Source organism: Equus przewalskii, chromosome 22 (genome assembly GCF_037783145.1).
Source record: "Equus przewalskii isolate Varuska chromosome 22, EquPr2, whole genome shotgun sequence".
Lineage (NCBI taxonomy): Eukaryota > Metazoa > Chordata > Mammalia > Perissodactyla > Equidae > Equus > Equus przewalskii.
Window position 1 is genome coordinate 48,164,050 of NC_091852.1, and position 14,902 is coordinate 48,178,951.

Consider the following 14,902-nt stretch of genomic DNA (forward strand, 5'->3'; position numbering starts at 1 on the left):
AAGGCAAGACTTCGTCCGCAGGCCAGGGTCCCTCTCCCCTCTCCACCCCTGATGTGGAACAGGGGATCCCTCAGCTAAAGACAGGAAAGAGCTCCGTCAGACGGGGGCCTGCAGCCAGCCTCCCCACTCAGGCGACGCCACCTGCTCCCCTCCCTCGGCCTGTTTCCGGCCAGGCCCTGGCAGTGACCCTGAGAGGAGAGGCAAAGGATGAGGGTGGTGGGCAGGACATTCCAGAGGCCTCCTCGGCTATAGGGGGCATCTCCATGGAGACGAGTGGTGGACCATGTCCAGATGATTATCGGGGCTCCTACAGTGCTCTCCTCCTCTCCCAGCCTCTCCCTTCCAGGCCTCCTTGGCTCTGAGTGCAGTGAGGAGCCTGGCAAGAGCCCGTCACTCCTTGCAGAGGCTTCCAGAAAAAAGGTGGAGGCTAGAGGACGGAGGGAGTATCCAAAACAACTGCGCAGAGCAGGAGATGGGAGCAGCTGGTCGAGGTGACTGAGTCTGGTTTAAGGCTTCATCCCCAGAGTGTGCCAGAGACAGGACGGTCTCGCCCATGCTTCTCCACACATCATATCCCACCCTGACCCGAGGGTGTGACCAGGCGTCAAGGGAGTGGCCCCGAGAGGGGTCAGCTTAGTCAGTGTTCAGCCCACTCATAACCTCCTCCTGCTGGCAACCTTGGCTGTCCCTTAAGACCCCCCCATCAGTGCCCCCCAGGCCTCCCGTGCTTTGGCCACATGCAGGGATGGCAGGGGGGCAGGACACAGACCCTCTTCCTGCTCCCGAAGCTGCTGGAGCTCCCAGTACATTGGTGAGAGCTGGAAAAGGCCCCCAGAGTCACAGGAATTGTCCTGGTTTCTGCCCCGTTCTTGAGGAGCTGAAGCAGGATGGCAGTGAGACCTGAGGAAGGACTTCCTGATAAGGCTGTGAAACAAGAGTAGGAAACGCAGATTGGGATGTTGCTCCTGCCTTCAACCTCCCCAGGATTGACTCTCTCCCCTGACCCCACATATACTCCCCTCTGAACCCCTGATTCATCCCCACTGCCACTCTCAACCCCTACCAGAGCTCCGGAGCCCCACAAAAGGGGGGCACCCACCTCTCCCTTTCTCAGGAGCTCGAGCTCCCTAGAGGAGAGCCTGGGTGGGAAAGGAGCCGTGGCCCCCGTCTTCCTGGGAGAGCTGGCTCCACTCGAGCTGGAGGGACAAGGCTGGACTCCCAGGCTCACCAAGGGCCCACGGAGGCTCCAAGCAGCCTGCAGACTGAGGGGGAGGCCTTGGGGAGCGAGGTGTCTGACTCCAAGCCTGGCTTCCCACTTTCCCTCCCCACAGGATCCAGGGAGCTCCCAAGGAAGCATGACAGTATTAGTAATAAGAATGTTTTTCTTCTTTTTCTACATTCTAGAGCACTTACTGCTACAGCTGGCATTATTCTGCCCAGATGTTAACTCATTTAATCCTCACCTTGTGCAACCTGATGAGGTCAGTACTATTTCTGCCCTGCTCCTTTTTTTTTTTTTTTTTTTTTTTTGCTGCAGAAGATTCACCCTGAACTAACACCCTCTGCCAGTCTTCCTCTTTTTCTATGTGAGCTGCCACCGCAGCATGGCTTCCGTCAGAGCAGTCGTGTAGGTCCGCACCCAGGAACGAAACCTGTGCTACCAAAGTGGAGCACACCAAACTTAGCCACTAGGCCACTGGGGCTAGCCATGCCCCCATTTTACAGATGAAGAAACTGACGAGCAGAGAGGTGGACTCTGTCAGGATCCAGCAGGAACAGTATATCCTGGGATGGAGGGGGTGCTTCACTGAAGAGAGCTTGTTGTTGACAGAGCGGGGGACAGGGTCACAGGCGTCAACCAGGGATGGCCCGGGGACTAACAGCAGGCACTCCCTCCCTCCTCAGCCAGAGGAAGAGAGAGGAGAGCAGTGTTGCTAGAATGTGGTGAAGAGGGCTGGCCTTTCTCAGGTGATCTGGACACAGATGTCACAACGTGCTGTCTGGGAGTGGGGCTGAGGGGACCCAGGTTGGGGAGAGGCCAGGATCTAGTCCAGGCTCTGCCGCACTGCTCTGTGACCCTGAGTGGGACGCTGGGCTTCAGGTTCCTCTCTACCACAAAGAGGAGGTGGATGCCACTCCGGGACAGCCAAGGTGCCCAGACCAGACAGAGCCTCTGTCCCCCCTGCCACCCTCCTTCTTACCTCAAATCAACCTGGCACCAAATGCTGAGGCCCAAGTATGGAAACACTGAGTCCCTGAGGAGGCCCCCCCCAGCTGCTGGGCTGACACACCCATTCCTTTGCCCCCTCAGGGCTCAGAGGTATTCCACGGTGAGCCCCCTTCAGCCCCCTGAGGGCCCCAGTGCCCCAGGCTCTCCTCCCTCTGCACTGCCAGCATTCCATGGCTGTGACACGACTTGGGGACCCCATCCCAGGACCGGCTCCCTCCTCCCAGTGAGGCGGTCAGGGCCTGCCAGGCCAGCACCTGCAGACCCTTCCTTGGGGGATTAAGAGCGTCTCTGGCCTCCTGGGTCTGTGTCTCGGGTGGAGGAGTCCCTCCCCTTCCCACCCCACCCAGCTCTACCCCACCTATGCTTCCCCAAGCCTGGGGGGCCCCACCCAGGTTTTCAGACAAACAAAATCAAGGGGAAAGAGTTAGCAAGCAGGAGGGAGCTCATTAGCAGGAATTAAGGAGGTGGCCTGCCCTGAGGTAAGATGAGCAGGGCTGGGCTGGGCAGGATGGAGAGTCCCTCCCAGATCCACGCCAAGCTGGGCCGAGGTACACAAGACGGTCTCCCTAGAAGTACACAAAGAAAGAGCCAGACCCAGAGTCAGGCTGCCACAGAGCAGCGACACAGAGCCACAGAGACATAACCGGGCATACAGAGAAAGGCAGGCACACCCCAAAACACGGCCGCTCACACTTGCACGTGTGCACACACAAACAGGCGGACACACAAGGGAACAGGATTAAACCAAACAAGTCAGAACTTTAAGGAAACACGCGGGGGCTGACCCGGTGGTGCAATGGTTAGGTGTGCACGTTCTGTTTCGGCGGCCCCGGGTTCACTGGTTCGGATCCCAGGGGCGGACATGGCACCGCTTGGCAAGCCATGCTGTGGTAAGCGTCCCACATATAAAGTGGAGGAAGATGGGCATGGATGTTAGCTCAGGGCCAGTCTTCCTCAGCAAAAAGAGGAGGATTGGCAGCAGATGTTAGCTCAGAGGGCTTGGCTCAGGAGGAGGGACCAGATGAGGCCTGGGACCTGTCCACCCTCCCATAGGCCGTTCTCCCTCCAAGTCATAAATTAAGATACTTTCCTCAAGGAGATGAAGAGGTTTCTTTCTAGAACTTGCTATCAGCCAGAACTGCTGAGAGGAGGCACATCCTGGAAGTGAGTGGGGAGGTGGGATGCTCCCCTCCTGCCCCCAGGGGTCACACACTGCTGCTTGGCCCTTGTCGCTCCCAGCCCTGCCCTGACTCGTGGCTCCTGGCCCCGCCAGGCTTACCCCTTCTCACGCAGTCTCACCCTCCATCCATGTTCCCTTGGCTGCATGCTCCTCTGCCCCGTACACCTGTGCAGTGGCCCCCTTTTTTGTCCCCCCTCTAACCCTCCCCAAAAGCCACCTCAGGTCAGGGCACAGCAAGCCATCACTGCACTCTCCCTCCCCCACCTCAGGAAATTCAGAATCCGTGGGAGAAATCTGAGGCGGAAGAGGATGTTGAATTCAATGACCTTTAAAAAACAGCCTTCAGCATCTCTCCTCCACCACCGCCCCCCCAATTCTGCAGGAAAAATCACGCGGTGACATTTATTGACTATTTACCATCTGCTGGTCACTGTGCCAAGTCCCTGTCATGAATTGTGTTCCATTACCTCCTTCTCTCAATGTCTCCCGATCCACAGATGAGGAAACTGATGTTCAGGGAAGAAAATGACCACCTCGAGGTCACACATCTAGAGAGCGGCCCAGCTGGGCCCGGAATCCAGGGTTGCTACTCCTTCCCACTGCACGGGAAGGCCTCCCACCAGCCCCTGGGCTGATGGTCAGGTTCAACTGGAGGATTTGAGAGGAAGGGGTGACAGAAGGTCATGGGGCATGCTGGGGAGGACAGCAGCGTGGGGGCACCAAAGGTGGGACCAGTGTGGCTGGAATGAAACTCTGAAGCCTCAGTCCCCTCCCAAGGTTTGCCCTTCCTTCCCCCAGGGCCTGGAAAGGGGACACTCCCTCTGGCTCAGGTGCCTTCAACATTCCAGACACGCCTCTTGGGAGCTGGGGACAAGGAAGAGGTGGAGACTTGAGACAGAGCTGTTGTCTTCCACCTCCACCTCCCCAGAGTCCTGGCTGTGTGACCCCTCATTTGCCACCCACCCTCTCTGGGCCATGGTCTCCTCATCTGGGAAAGGGCCGAGGAGCAAGAGCTGGCTTAGCCTCCAAAAACCAGAGTTCCCCTGCTGGACTCAGGGACACTCTGGCTGGCACCGGGTTAACTCTGCAGGAGGGCCTGGGTGGGGGCCCCCCTCCCTTTTATTCCTAGTGAAACTTGAGGAGGATCCGGTAAGGAAGGAGGTGAGAAGAGGCACGTGATTTCCTGACAGAACTTCCTGGGCTCAAGTGTGTGGAGCCTCTTGCCTCCCTGGGCTGTCAGGGTGCCAGAGTCGGTCAGTCCAACCCAGCTTTACAGGATGCAGAGGGCGACCGAAGCAGAGGGGGAGACGGGGATGAATGTGCCGTGGTCTCTGGGCTCAGACAACTGATCAGGAGGATGGTGCAAGAGTGGGGAGGGCCGGGAGGCCTTTCTGGAGGAGGAGGCACCAGAGCAGATCAGGAAGATTTTAGGGAGTGTGCACTTGGGAGCCAAGGTCTGAGGGTAGGAAGGCACAGGGGTGCACAAGGTGGTCTGGGGTGGATGGAGCATTGTGCAGGATGGTTGGGGCCAGGGGTCAGGTCCTGGAGGACCTGAATGCGGGAGATATAGTTTGGGATTGTCTCTGGACAGCAAGGAGAGGGTTGGAAAGAGGCCCCCTTTCAGCAAGGGTTTCAGCAAGATCCCTCTAGTTGCTGTCTGGACTGACTGGGGCAGGCCTGGAGGCGGGGAGGCTGCTGAGGGGGCTGCAGCCAAGGTCTGGGTGGAGGTGAGGGAGCCTGAACAGCTGCGAGCTGTAGAAGACAATACACGTTCCCAGTCTGATTGGTCTCCTCCAGCAACGGGAAGCTCACTACTTCTTGGGTAGGAGTCCTCCCCTTTGGGCAGCTCTCCCTGGGAGAAAGTTCTTCCCTAAGCCAGGCTCGAGCCTGCTTTCTGGGGGTGATGAGTGGGTGCAGGGATTGGCAAGGAGATGCCATTCAGTGGGCTGGGAGCTCCCAGGAGGCTGGAAGCTTGGGGGAAAGTGTGGGACCACTGAGTTCAAGCTGAGAGTCTTGGTGAAGAGGCACTCTGCTTTGTCTGTGTGACTGTCCCCTGTCCCCCAGGGCAGGGCCAGAGGACTCCCCCCAGGGTGCCCTGGCCAGGGGAGACACCCCGCCGGACCCCCTGGGTATTTGTGGCCAGACACACTGAAGCTCCTTAACCGGCCCCAGATCAAGAGCAGAGCAAGCAGAGAGATTCACACAATCGACAGTTTTAGGCATAGGTTTTATACATTTTATTGTTTTCTTACAAAAGGCAAAAGAGTACATATGTTGAGTGAGGATTAAAGGAGTGAAGACCCTACTTAGAGTCTCCCTAAAACTGTAACATCTGCCATATACAATAAAAAAAAAAGCCAACATGAAACTTGTGACCTGGACCTCACCCCATCCCTCATGCCCACATTATGACAGAAACACGTCACTCTGCCAGAGCCCCACACCTGGGCTGTGGCCCCGCCCCCAGTCCTACCCACTGTCCCACCCTGCCTCCCCCAAAGCCTACAGAAGCCCCTCGCTTAGAAAAACACACAGACTCAGAAACACATAGATTTGGACCCTCCTCCCATGGAGCCCGTGAAACGTGCAGACCCCCGGCACTCTCCTTGCCCACAGACGGACACATCACCAGCCCCCTCCCTCGGGGCTCCCCCGCAGCCTGACTCCTTTCCACTTGGTCCCTTGCCCTGAATATCTGGGAAACCACACACATGTACGTGCACACACACTCACACACCTGCTGCCCATTCAGAGACGGTGGCCCTAATCCCTGCCCCACCTCAGCTTAAGGTCCCATGTGGGGAGGGCCCAGGGGAAAATCCTGGAGGGGGCCGTCCAGTGGGGTGAGGGTAGACAAGGAGCTTCTCAGCCTGGGAGGGGGATCGTGAAGCCTGGGGGAGCTGCCCCTGCAAAGTCACTGGATGCTCCGGGGAGTGGGGGCGGGTGGAAGGGCCCCTGCCCACTCAGATCTGCTCCTTGTGCTTCACATGGGCCAGCTTCACGTTCTCCTGCTCAGTGGAGGGTGGGGGCTGCTCCAGGTGGCAGCCAATCATGAGCTGGTACACGAAGACGCCCGCAATGGAGCCCAGGAGCGGAGAGATGATGGGCACCCACCACCAGTGGCGGCCGGTCCTGGGGACAGATGTATATGGTCAGAGGCAGGTGGGACAGGGGAGCGGGGACGCAGGCTGGGGCAGGCTGGGGAGGGGCTGCACTCACGTGAAGACTTCGGAGCCCCAGCCAGCGATAGCGGTGAAAAGGCGGGGGCCGAAGTCCCGGGCAGGGTTGACGGCGTAGCCAGAGTTGAAGCCCATGGAGGTGCCGATGACCAGGACCACCAGGCCCACAGTGAAGGCCTCCAGGCCTCGGGGGACGGGGTTGTTGTAGGGGTCAACAATGGCCAGCACACACACGATGAGGGCAGCTGTGCCAATGAACTGGGCAGGGGGGACAACGGGTGAGGTGCAGCCCCCGTCCCACCCTCTGGTCCCTCCCTCTGTCCTCTGGCTTCCCTCCAGCTCTTGTCACCCGTGCTCTGCTCTCTACAGCAGCGATGCTAGAATTATTGCGTGCATTAGGATCCTCTGGGGAGCTGGTTAAATATGCAGAGTCCTAGGATGTTTTATAATCATCTGCATGTTTTATAAGTACCTGCCACCATGATCTTCTGTAGGTGTCCCCACACACTGAGAAACCCTGCTACAGACAAGGAGTCCTGTCCCCCAGCCAGCCCATAAACAACCCAGGGCAGCTTGGTCCCCCTCCCTGTGCTCCCACACACGTCCCCAGTGTACCTGGTCGAAGAAGCCATTGACCATGTCCAAGTGTCCAGAGGGGTAGGTGGCAAAGATGCCAGCGGTGCCATTGGGGCCCGAGACTATAAGCTGGTTGTTGGCGAAGGCCCAGATTGCGTCTGGTGACAGATTAGACCCGGGGTGGGTGAGGGCAGAGGCGCAAGCCTGTCTCCCCTCCCAAGCTGGGCTCCCTCCAGGGGTCATGGGTCAGTATAACCACGCTGCACCACTCTGGAGTCGGAGGGATGGCGTGGGTGGGGTGGAGGGCCTGTGGCTCTGTTGTTGCTCAACCCATTCCTTTCTCCCCGTGCCCACCACCTTGGGCCTAATGTGTGTGAATGAGTGAGTCACAAGCCCGGGGCCTGGGCAGGCCCTAGCCGTCTGTCATGGAAAGGCCTGGTGCCAGCAGGTCCCAAGCAGAGGGAGGGGGTTAGTGGAGGAGAGCAGGGTGGGGAATGCTCACCATAATACAGCCCAAAAATGATCCCAGCACCCAGGAAGGCTCCCAGCGTCTGAGCCAGGGTGTAGATGGGCAGCTTGATCCAGGGCTCGCGGGCCAGGAAGCACATGGCAAAGGTCACAGCAGGGTTCAGGTGCGCCCCTGGGCAGAGGAGAGATAGGGCCTATTAGCCACAGCCTGCCACAGTGGGAGGCCAGGATCCCAGACCCCCATGTGCCCCCTCTCTGGCCCTGGTGAAGTGGGGCGCAGAGAAGGGTTTCTTGAACCAGACGGCGGGTTGGACTATGTAACAGGCCAACTCTGATAGCTTCTGATTCCAAGGTGAGAGCTGAAGGCTAAGTATCAAGTTCCTTCTCCACTCTCCTATTCCAAGGGCCCAAAGCCGAGGCCACAGCTATGCACTGCCCTGGGGAATGCCCTCCCGCCCCACTCTCCAGGGCACACCTTGTGGGAAAGTTGTTGAGGGGTGATGACTGAGAGTGGAGGTTAGGCCTTACCGGAGACCTGGCCAGCGACAAGGATGCCCAGGGTGACAGCGAAGCCGAAGGCCAGGTTGATGGTGAGGAAACCACCGTGAGTGCCACGGCTGAGCACGACCTGGGCCACGGAGCCACAGCCAAACATCTGTGTCGGGAAACAGAACAAGGCAGAGAGGGTGAGGCCCCGCTGAGGACCAGCATCTCCACTCCAGAGGGAAGGGGTGAAGCCAGCAACCTCCACTTGCCACCATGGGGAGGACGTGAGGCCTTTCTGGAATCCAGCCCAAGCCCCTGCTGCTGCCCCTGCAGAAGAAGCGGACGTGCCCTCCCACCCCCAATGTCCCGACTCTAATATAACAGGGCCCTATGGAAGGGACTGGAAGCGGAGTCTGGACCTGGGAGCCCAGAAGATGCTCAAACCATCTTCAGTGATTTTTCTGGACTCTCAATAGGAGTAGGGTGTAGAGGACACTTTCACCCTAGCATTTTCTCCCCAGGACCATGGGCCTGGCCCATAGAGGTGAAAAGGCTCTCCCTCATGCCCCACCTGCAGTTGCCTCCCTCTTTGCCCCAGAGAAAAGTTCGGGTGGTGGCAGTGGTGATGGGGTGGGCAGTACACAAAGAAATAGGGAGGAAGCCAGAAGTCAGGTTGAATCCACTTCTGAATCTGGGATGTCGGAGCCCCTGCCCTGCCCCTGGCTCTCCCCACACCCCTTCTCAGCACCCTCAACCTCCTTGACCTGTCTCTGTCCCAGAGCCTCCTCTCTCTAGCCGCCCTGACCCCTCTGCCCTCAGGGGTCCAGGTTCCCCCCTCAGATTTGGAGGTCCTAAAGACAGAGACCTGAGTGGCTCCTCTCACTAGCCCCAGTCCAGGACCCAGGGCAGTGGAAGCCAGGAGATTGGTTCTAAGCTCCCTGCCAGGGATAAGGGCGCGGTCTAAGAGGACTAAGGTCCCTGATGTCCTGCAAGTACAGAACGTGCTGCATGTCTGTTCCCCTTGTTCAAATGTAAAAATACTTCTGTACCAGCTGTAAAGAGCTATTGCCCTGAGCCCCCGAGTATCCCCCAAAGCTGCTCTCCCTGCCCCGGGTCTCCTCTTCCACCTTCCTATAACTCCCAGCAGGCAGTCTCTAAGACCTGTGCTAAGGGTCCTTGTCCATTCTGATGGGTCAGTGTCCTGTTGTACCGGGTTGTTAAGGATTTTGATTATCATCCCTCAGAAAGACCAAGAGATAGCGGGGAAGGCAGCAGCAGTGATGCAGGCCAAAGGCGTGCAGCCAGGTGAGAACAAAAACAGAGATTGTGAGGATGTGGGGGGGGGGGGGACAAGAGGGGGAGTGAGCAGGCACATGAGGGTCTGGGGCACCCTGCCTGATTTGGCAGGCCCTGGCCTCAGCTTCCTGCTTGCCTGAGGCCCAACCCTGGCTCCATCCCAGGAGGCCTTGGAGGGAGAAGCTGTCAGAGCCAGTTCCACCACCTTGGAGATAATCTTCCCCTTTCTCCCCCTTCTTCTCCTCCAACCTTTACTAGGTGCCTAGAGAAGGGGGCTTCCCTCGCCACCAAGCCAGCCCCAATTCTGCCACTGCAGGCTCTAGGTCCCCAACCCTCGCCCAGCACTCAGGGGCCCCCAGGCCTGGCTACTCCTCTTAGGGCAGCCCTTGCTTTTCCCTGACACCTGATGCCTCACACCCACCTGAGCCTGAAAGCCTTCACAAATGTAACACCCTCCTTGTGGTTCGTGGTTTGGGGATAAGCCAAATGACCCTGAGGCTCAGCGCGAGGCCTGACTGCTCCTTTGTGGGGGAGGCGAGCTGAGACTTGGGAGGGGATCGGAAGGCCCTCCATGTGGAAGACACCTTTCCCCTGTCCTGGCTGCTCTCAAACAGGGGGCTGGACCGTGAATCAGAGAGGGAGTAGGGGGTGCAAGGCTCTGGGCAGGAGCGTGGTAAGCACCTGTCCCTACCCGCTTCTTGGCACAGGGCAAAGAAGGGATGGGGAGTCTGTAGGGCCACTAGGCTTGTGAGGGGCTGTGGCTTTCCCTCTTCCTGTTTCTGGAAGCCAGAGGTGGGTCTCAGCCTTCTCTCCCCCAGAGAGCCAGCTCCACCACCACCACCCATTTGGGGTGGGCCACCCCAGCCCTACTTGCCCCTGGTTAAGCTTCCTCCTCCACAGGTGGCTGGCAGGTCTGCATTACCTAGGGTGGGGGCTGGGGCAGGAATGGAGTGACCCACCCACTGCAATGGAGCGACTGAACCCAGAAGTAACCCAGGGGAAAACAGGTGTAACCACATAAGCGGCTGGAAATCAGAGAGTAACTGGGACAGGAAATGGAGACCGTAACTGGTGTGTCTGCCAGACCCAAGAAGCGCAAACGGAGTCACACGGGAACAAAACAGGGGCGAAACTGGTGTAACCAGGGAGTAACTGGGACTGGGGAGGAACCAGTCAGGGAACCCACAGAGGAAGTGAGAGGCTGGGAGCAGCTCAGAGTGCTTCCACACAGAAGCTGACACAGAATCTGTCTGGATAACTGACAGGGTCTGGGAACCGCTGGGCTGGAGGGGAGCAACTCTAGTGCCACACACCACTTCCTTTGTGCCTGGGGCACAGCTGCCTTGCACAGCCTCCTATCTTCAGGGTCCTCCCTTCTTCCCTGCTCTGCTGTTTGCACCTTGTGTGGCCTCTGCCCTCTGCCCCGATCTGTGGCAAACTGTCCTCACATCACGGGAACTTTTGGACTTGCTGAGGCTTAATTATTCCTTAGGGGCTAGGCATCCAGGACCCAAATATCCCAATAGGAGCCCATTTTCCACCTGCCACACTGCCTCCCGGGGCTGGGACTCTGGGAACCTGGGGAGCTGCGGGAACCAGCAGAAGGGGCTGGAGGTGCCAGACCACAGGGACAACGCTGCTTGTGGGCTGGGTCGCTGTTGGGAGGGTGGAGGATCAGAGCTGTCACTGGAGAGTAACCAGCTGTCATTCTGGGAAGAGTCAGAACTGTCAGAGATGGGGACACGAGGGCTTTGGGGTCAGCATTCTGGAAGGGGTCAAGCCCCGGGGCTCAGGGAGGGACAGCATCAGGGCTCTCTTGAAAACACAGCCCCTCCGGAGACCAGAAGGACTGGGGAGTGTGGGGGCTGGAGAGAGAAGGGCTTCTCCAGGTGCCTGCACTCACCACAAGGATGAGGGTCCCCAGGCACTCAGCCAGCGCCTGGCGGAGCAGCCGGTAGCGGATGTGGAGCATCTCTCCGCAGCGGGACACCAGCTCCTTCTGTCGACCCATGGCGGCGGCAGGCGGCGCGGGCGGCGGGGCAGCAGCAGTGGCCCCGAGCGCGGGGTGGCGCCCTTTATAGGAGCGCGGGAGGCACGCGCCCCGCCCGCCGCAGCCCCGCCCGCCCAGCCCTGCGCCGGCGGGAGGAGTGGGCGGCCACCCCACACCTTGCAGGGTGGGGACGCTGGGTTGCGGAGAGAGCCGATGAGGAAGGTGGAGGGTCATGGGGGGTGAGGAGCTCTGGGGGTGGCGTCGGCCCGGGAGGGCACTTAGGGGAGGTGTCTTGATTGCTGAGAGGCGATTTGGGGGTCTGAGAGCCAGTGGAGGGGTAGAGGCATGAGCAGGACCGTGGCTGGGGAGAATGGAGCTGCCAAAGAGCCCTTCTTGGCCCATCGCAGTGAGCCCTGCTGTTATCCCCACCGCGGTGGGGGTGAGAGGACACACGTCAGAAAGGAAAGGAAGTGGCACCCACTCTACAGAATGGTGGACCCAGCATGTCCTCAATAGGAGGCAGGAGGGAGGAGGTGGTAGGCTCCAAGTGAGAAGAGACCCTCTCCTAGTCCAGGCCCAGGAGGACACACAGAACACACATGCTGAGTTCCAGCCAGAGTGTGTGGGTCCTGGCTCCTTGGGCTGTGAGTACATGTCACATAAGCTGGTCACCTGTGTCCTGACCAACTCTGTCCACACATAATATCTGTTCTGTGTGCCCGGTCACACTTGCTGGCATTTCTCATGGCTGTGCACATGCCTGTTGAACACAGCTGGGTTAGCTGAGTTTGTCACACGTGTACCTGCGTGCATGTTGCACATGGCTCCAGAGGGTGAGCTGAAGTTGTCCTGGCATGCCACCTGCCACATGCTTGCCAACAGGGTGAGTCCCAGCTGTTTTTAACCCTCTCCTCTCCTACTCTGGCTGATCCTCAGCCAGGCGAGAGTCTGTCCTTTTAAGAGATTAAGCTAGTTAAACTATGGGGGTGTCAGCCCCATCTGAGGGGGTCATGGGGCAACCCTGCTCCCTACGCTGCATTTAATAATTGAGAAACTGAGGTGTGGCAGCCTGAGCCCCACTCCCACAGGACTGGGAGCAAATATGCCCTCACCCTAGTCTCTGTGGCAGCATTGCCACGGAGACCAAAGAAACCCCATTACCCAAAGGGACTTAATCCAGGTGGGCTAAGGCCCTGGGGATCTGCCCCTTGAGGAATGGCTGTCAGAAATGAGGTCTCTAGAAGTGACTCATGCCCAAAGAGATGGGATGTAGCAATACATAGAGTAGATTCACACACGTGTGCACACACCCACACACCCTGAGGCTGGCAGCCACACTCACCTGTAGACACTGAGCTCTGCTCACATACTCATGGGGTCCCATTTACATGAGTGCCTGGCCATAGACTCACAGGTGTATGGAACCCACACACAGGGTCTCTCATGGCCCTTGGTCCAGAGAGATGCTCCCCACCTCCTGGGCCCCCATGGGCTGGGAGGCCCCGTGATGCATCAGGGAGCCATCACTGAGTACTTGCCCACTGGCCCCACTGCCAGTCTGTGCCTCAGGACAGAGCCCTAGACTCCTGATGCCAAAGCCCAGACTTGGAATATGGGTGCATGTGCCCTCTCTTCTCCCCACGCCGTGGTGTGCTTTGCAGCCCCCCACTGCCCAGGGCAGGAACTAGCAAAGGGCTCCTCCACACTGAAAGAAAGGGGGGAACCCCAGCCCACAGCCCCCCATCCTCACCCTGCCCCATCTGGGCCTGCCAGCAGCCGAGCCTGGCCTGAGAACCAGAGCAGGAAAGAAAACAGCGGCAGCTCTGCCACCAGCAGGCATACACAAAGCCCCTGTGCACACGTGTTTGCACTCAGCTCACATAGGTGTTCACGTGTGCTGCACCAGGAGCGAGCAGGTCACACACACCTGTGGATTTGTGTATCTTAAGTAGCATTTAAAACACGTGCACCTACATGTCCTCCTACATGTGTGCATGCGTGTGTGTGCCTACATATAATCCCAGGGCTGCAGCTCACCTACAGCATCCTTGTGACCCCCTCTGGTGGATGCAGCCTATGCCAAGGCACATGGCTTGGCAAGTGGCACAAAAGCTGGCTCTCAATGTCTCCTAGCCCCAAATCAGGGCCCAACCTCCAGGACCATGACCCATTTACTCCCACCAAACTCATTCGTGTCTATAACTAGCATGTACACACATGTTCCTGTGTGTACATACACATACACATTGGGAGGGGTTAGGGCTGGAGCTGAGAAGGTATGGGGAGGTCTTCCTGCTTTAGTGGGCCTGCGAGGACCCTGCCTGGAGGAGGCGAAGGAGGCAATGCCTTCAAGGGTACGTTATTCCTGTCACCCCTCCTTGGGTCATCTGAGATTAAGAAGGGTCAGGGCCTGAGGATGCTTGTCCAGAGTGTCAGGCTGGCCTGAGTTCAGGGGGCAGAAGCAGGACCTCATGCACAATTCGATGCAGAGGACATGTTCTCATGGTATGTGAAAGGCGCCCCCTAGAGCAGAAGGCAAAAGGAAGCACGGCTTCACAGAGAAGAGACAGCTTGGAAAGGCCCTGACTGAGTCACACGGCTTACCCAGAGCCCTCTGGGCTCCCTCTCTTGCTTTGGGAATGAAAGCCAGGGCCAAGTGCAGGCTGGAAGCCAGCCCACTGGGAGCTCCAGGAGTAGGCAGGTGAGGAGGCCTCACCTCCTCCCAGGGCATCTTGAGCAAGGCCTGTGTCTCACCCAGGCGGGCGGGAAGGCTGAGCCCAGGAAGGGGCCTCCACAGCCCATCCACCCTGTGGGAGGCCGTGACTCCTTGAGGTCAGAGCTGGGGGAGTGGGTTCCCAGGCAGGGGAAGGGCTGAAGACGCAAGTCCCAGCCTGCTGGACCAGAGGGGCTGGCTGGGGCCCTGGAAGGGGTGGGGGTGGCACGCCCTTCATTTCCTGCCCCTTAAACTCTTTTTGCCTGAATGGGAGCAGCCAGAACCAGCAGAGAAGAAGACATGGGCCTTGCCATCAGTAAGTGGGGTGGAGAAGAGTGAAGGCATAGAAAATAAATCATGCTCCAGGCCCCCCAGCCTCCTGAACCCCCCAACCTCTTCCAGAGCTTTGGAGCAGAGTGGGGGAAGGGCAGACCAAAACAGACACACAGACGTTTTCAAGTTTCAAAAGCACTTCCTCCTGTGTGCAAAACACCCTCCAAAAGTGGGTGTATTGTCCCCCTTTCACAAATGACAAAACTGAGGTTTGGAGAGAAGTCACCTGCTAAGGTCTCACTCTGGGACTGATACTCCACGGGGATGGGGAGCAGAGGTGAAGAGGGCACGGTGGGGCAGGGAGCCAGGGCCTGGGAACCTGTCGAGTCCCTCCATGCTTGAGGCCTCTTTCTAGAGTGCGCCCCACTCTTAGGCTACTGCGAGACTCTACTCCTGCTTCTGGGCCTTGAGGGTCGGGGGCTGACTCTAGACAAGAATGGGGAGTGGAGAG

At 58.5% G+C, this 14,902-nt stretch overlaps 1 protein-coding gene across 1 annotated transcript; it reads right to left on the reverse strand.

The window, feature by feature from the left end:
* Positions 1 to 5,632: 5,632 nt before the first annotated feature.
* On the reverse strand, positions 5,633 to 11,549 carry AQP3 (aquaporin 3 (Gill blood group)). Its single transcript, XM_008526351.2, has 6 exons — positions 11,319 to 11,549; positions 8,162 to 8,288; positions 7,668 to 7,805; positions 7,205 to 7,323; positions 6,630 to 6,847; positions 5,633 to 6,542 (listed from the first exon to the last, which is right to left on the reverse strand). Exons 1-6 carry the CDS (start codon positions 11,424 to 11,426, stop codon positions 6,374 to 6,376), a joined length of 879 nt encoding a protein of 292 aa, XP_008524573.1. The 5' UTR covers positions 11,427 to 11,549; the 3' UTR covers positions 5,633 to 6,373.
* Positions 11,550 to 14,902: the final 3,353 nt, after the last annotated feature.

Excerpts from the sequence above, each read along its gene's own strand:
- AQP3 (XM_008526351.2), bottom strand. The coding sequence starts at position 11,426 with ATGGGTCGACAGAAGGAGCTGGTGTCCCGCTGCGGAGAGATGCTCCAC. Across the intron at positions 8,289-11,318 it reads TGGGGACCCTCATCCTTGTG|ATGTTTGGCTGTGGCTCCGT; the intron begins GTGAGTGCAGGC and ends TTCCCGACACAG. Across the intron at positions 6,543-6,629 it reads TGGGGCTCCGAAGTCTTCAC|GACCGGCCGCCACTGGTGGT; the intron begins GTGAGTGCAGCC and ends ATCTGTCCCCAG.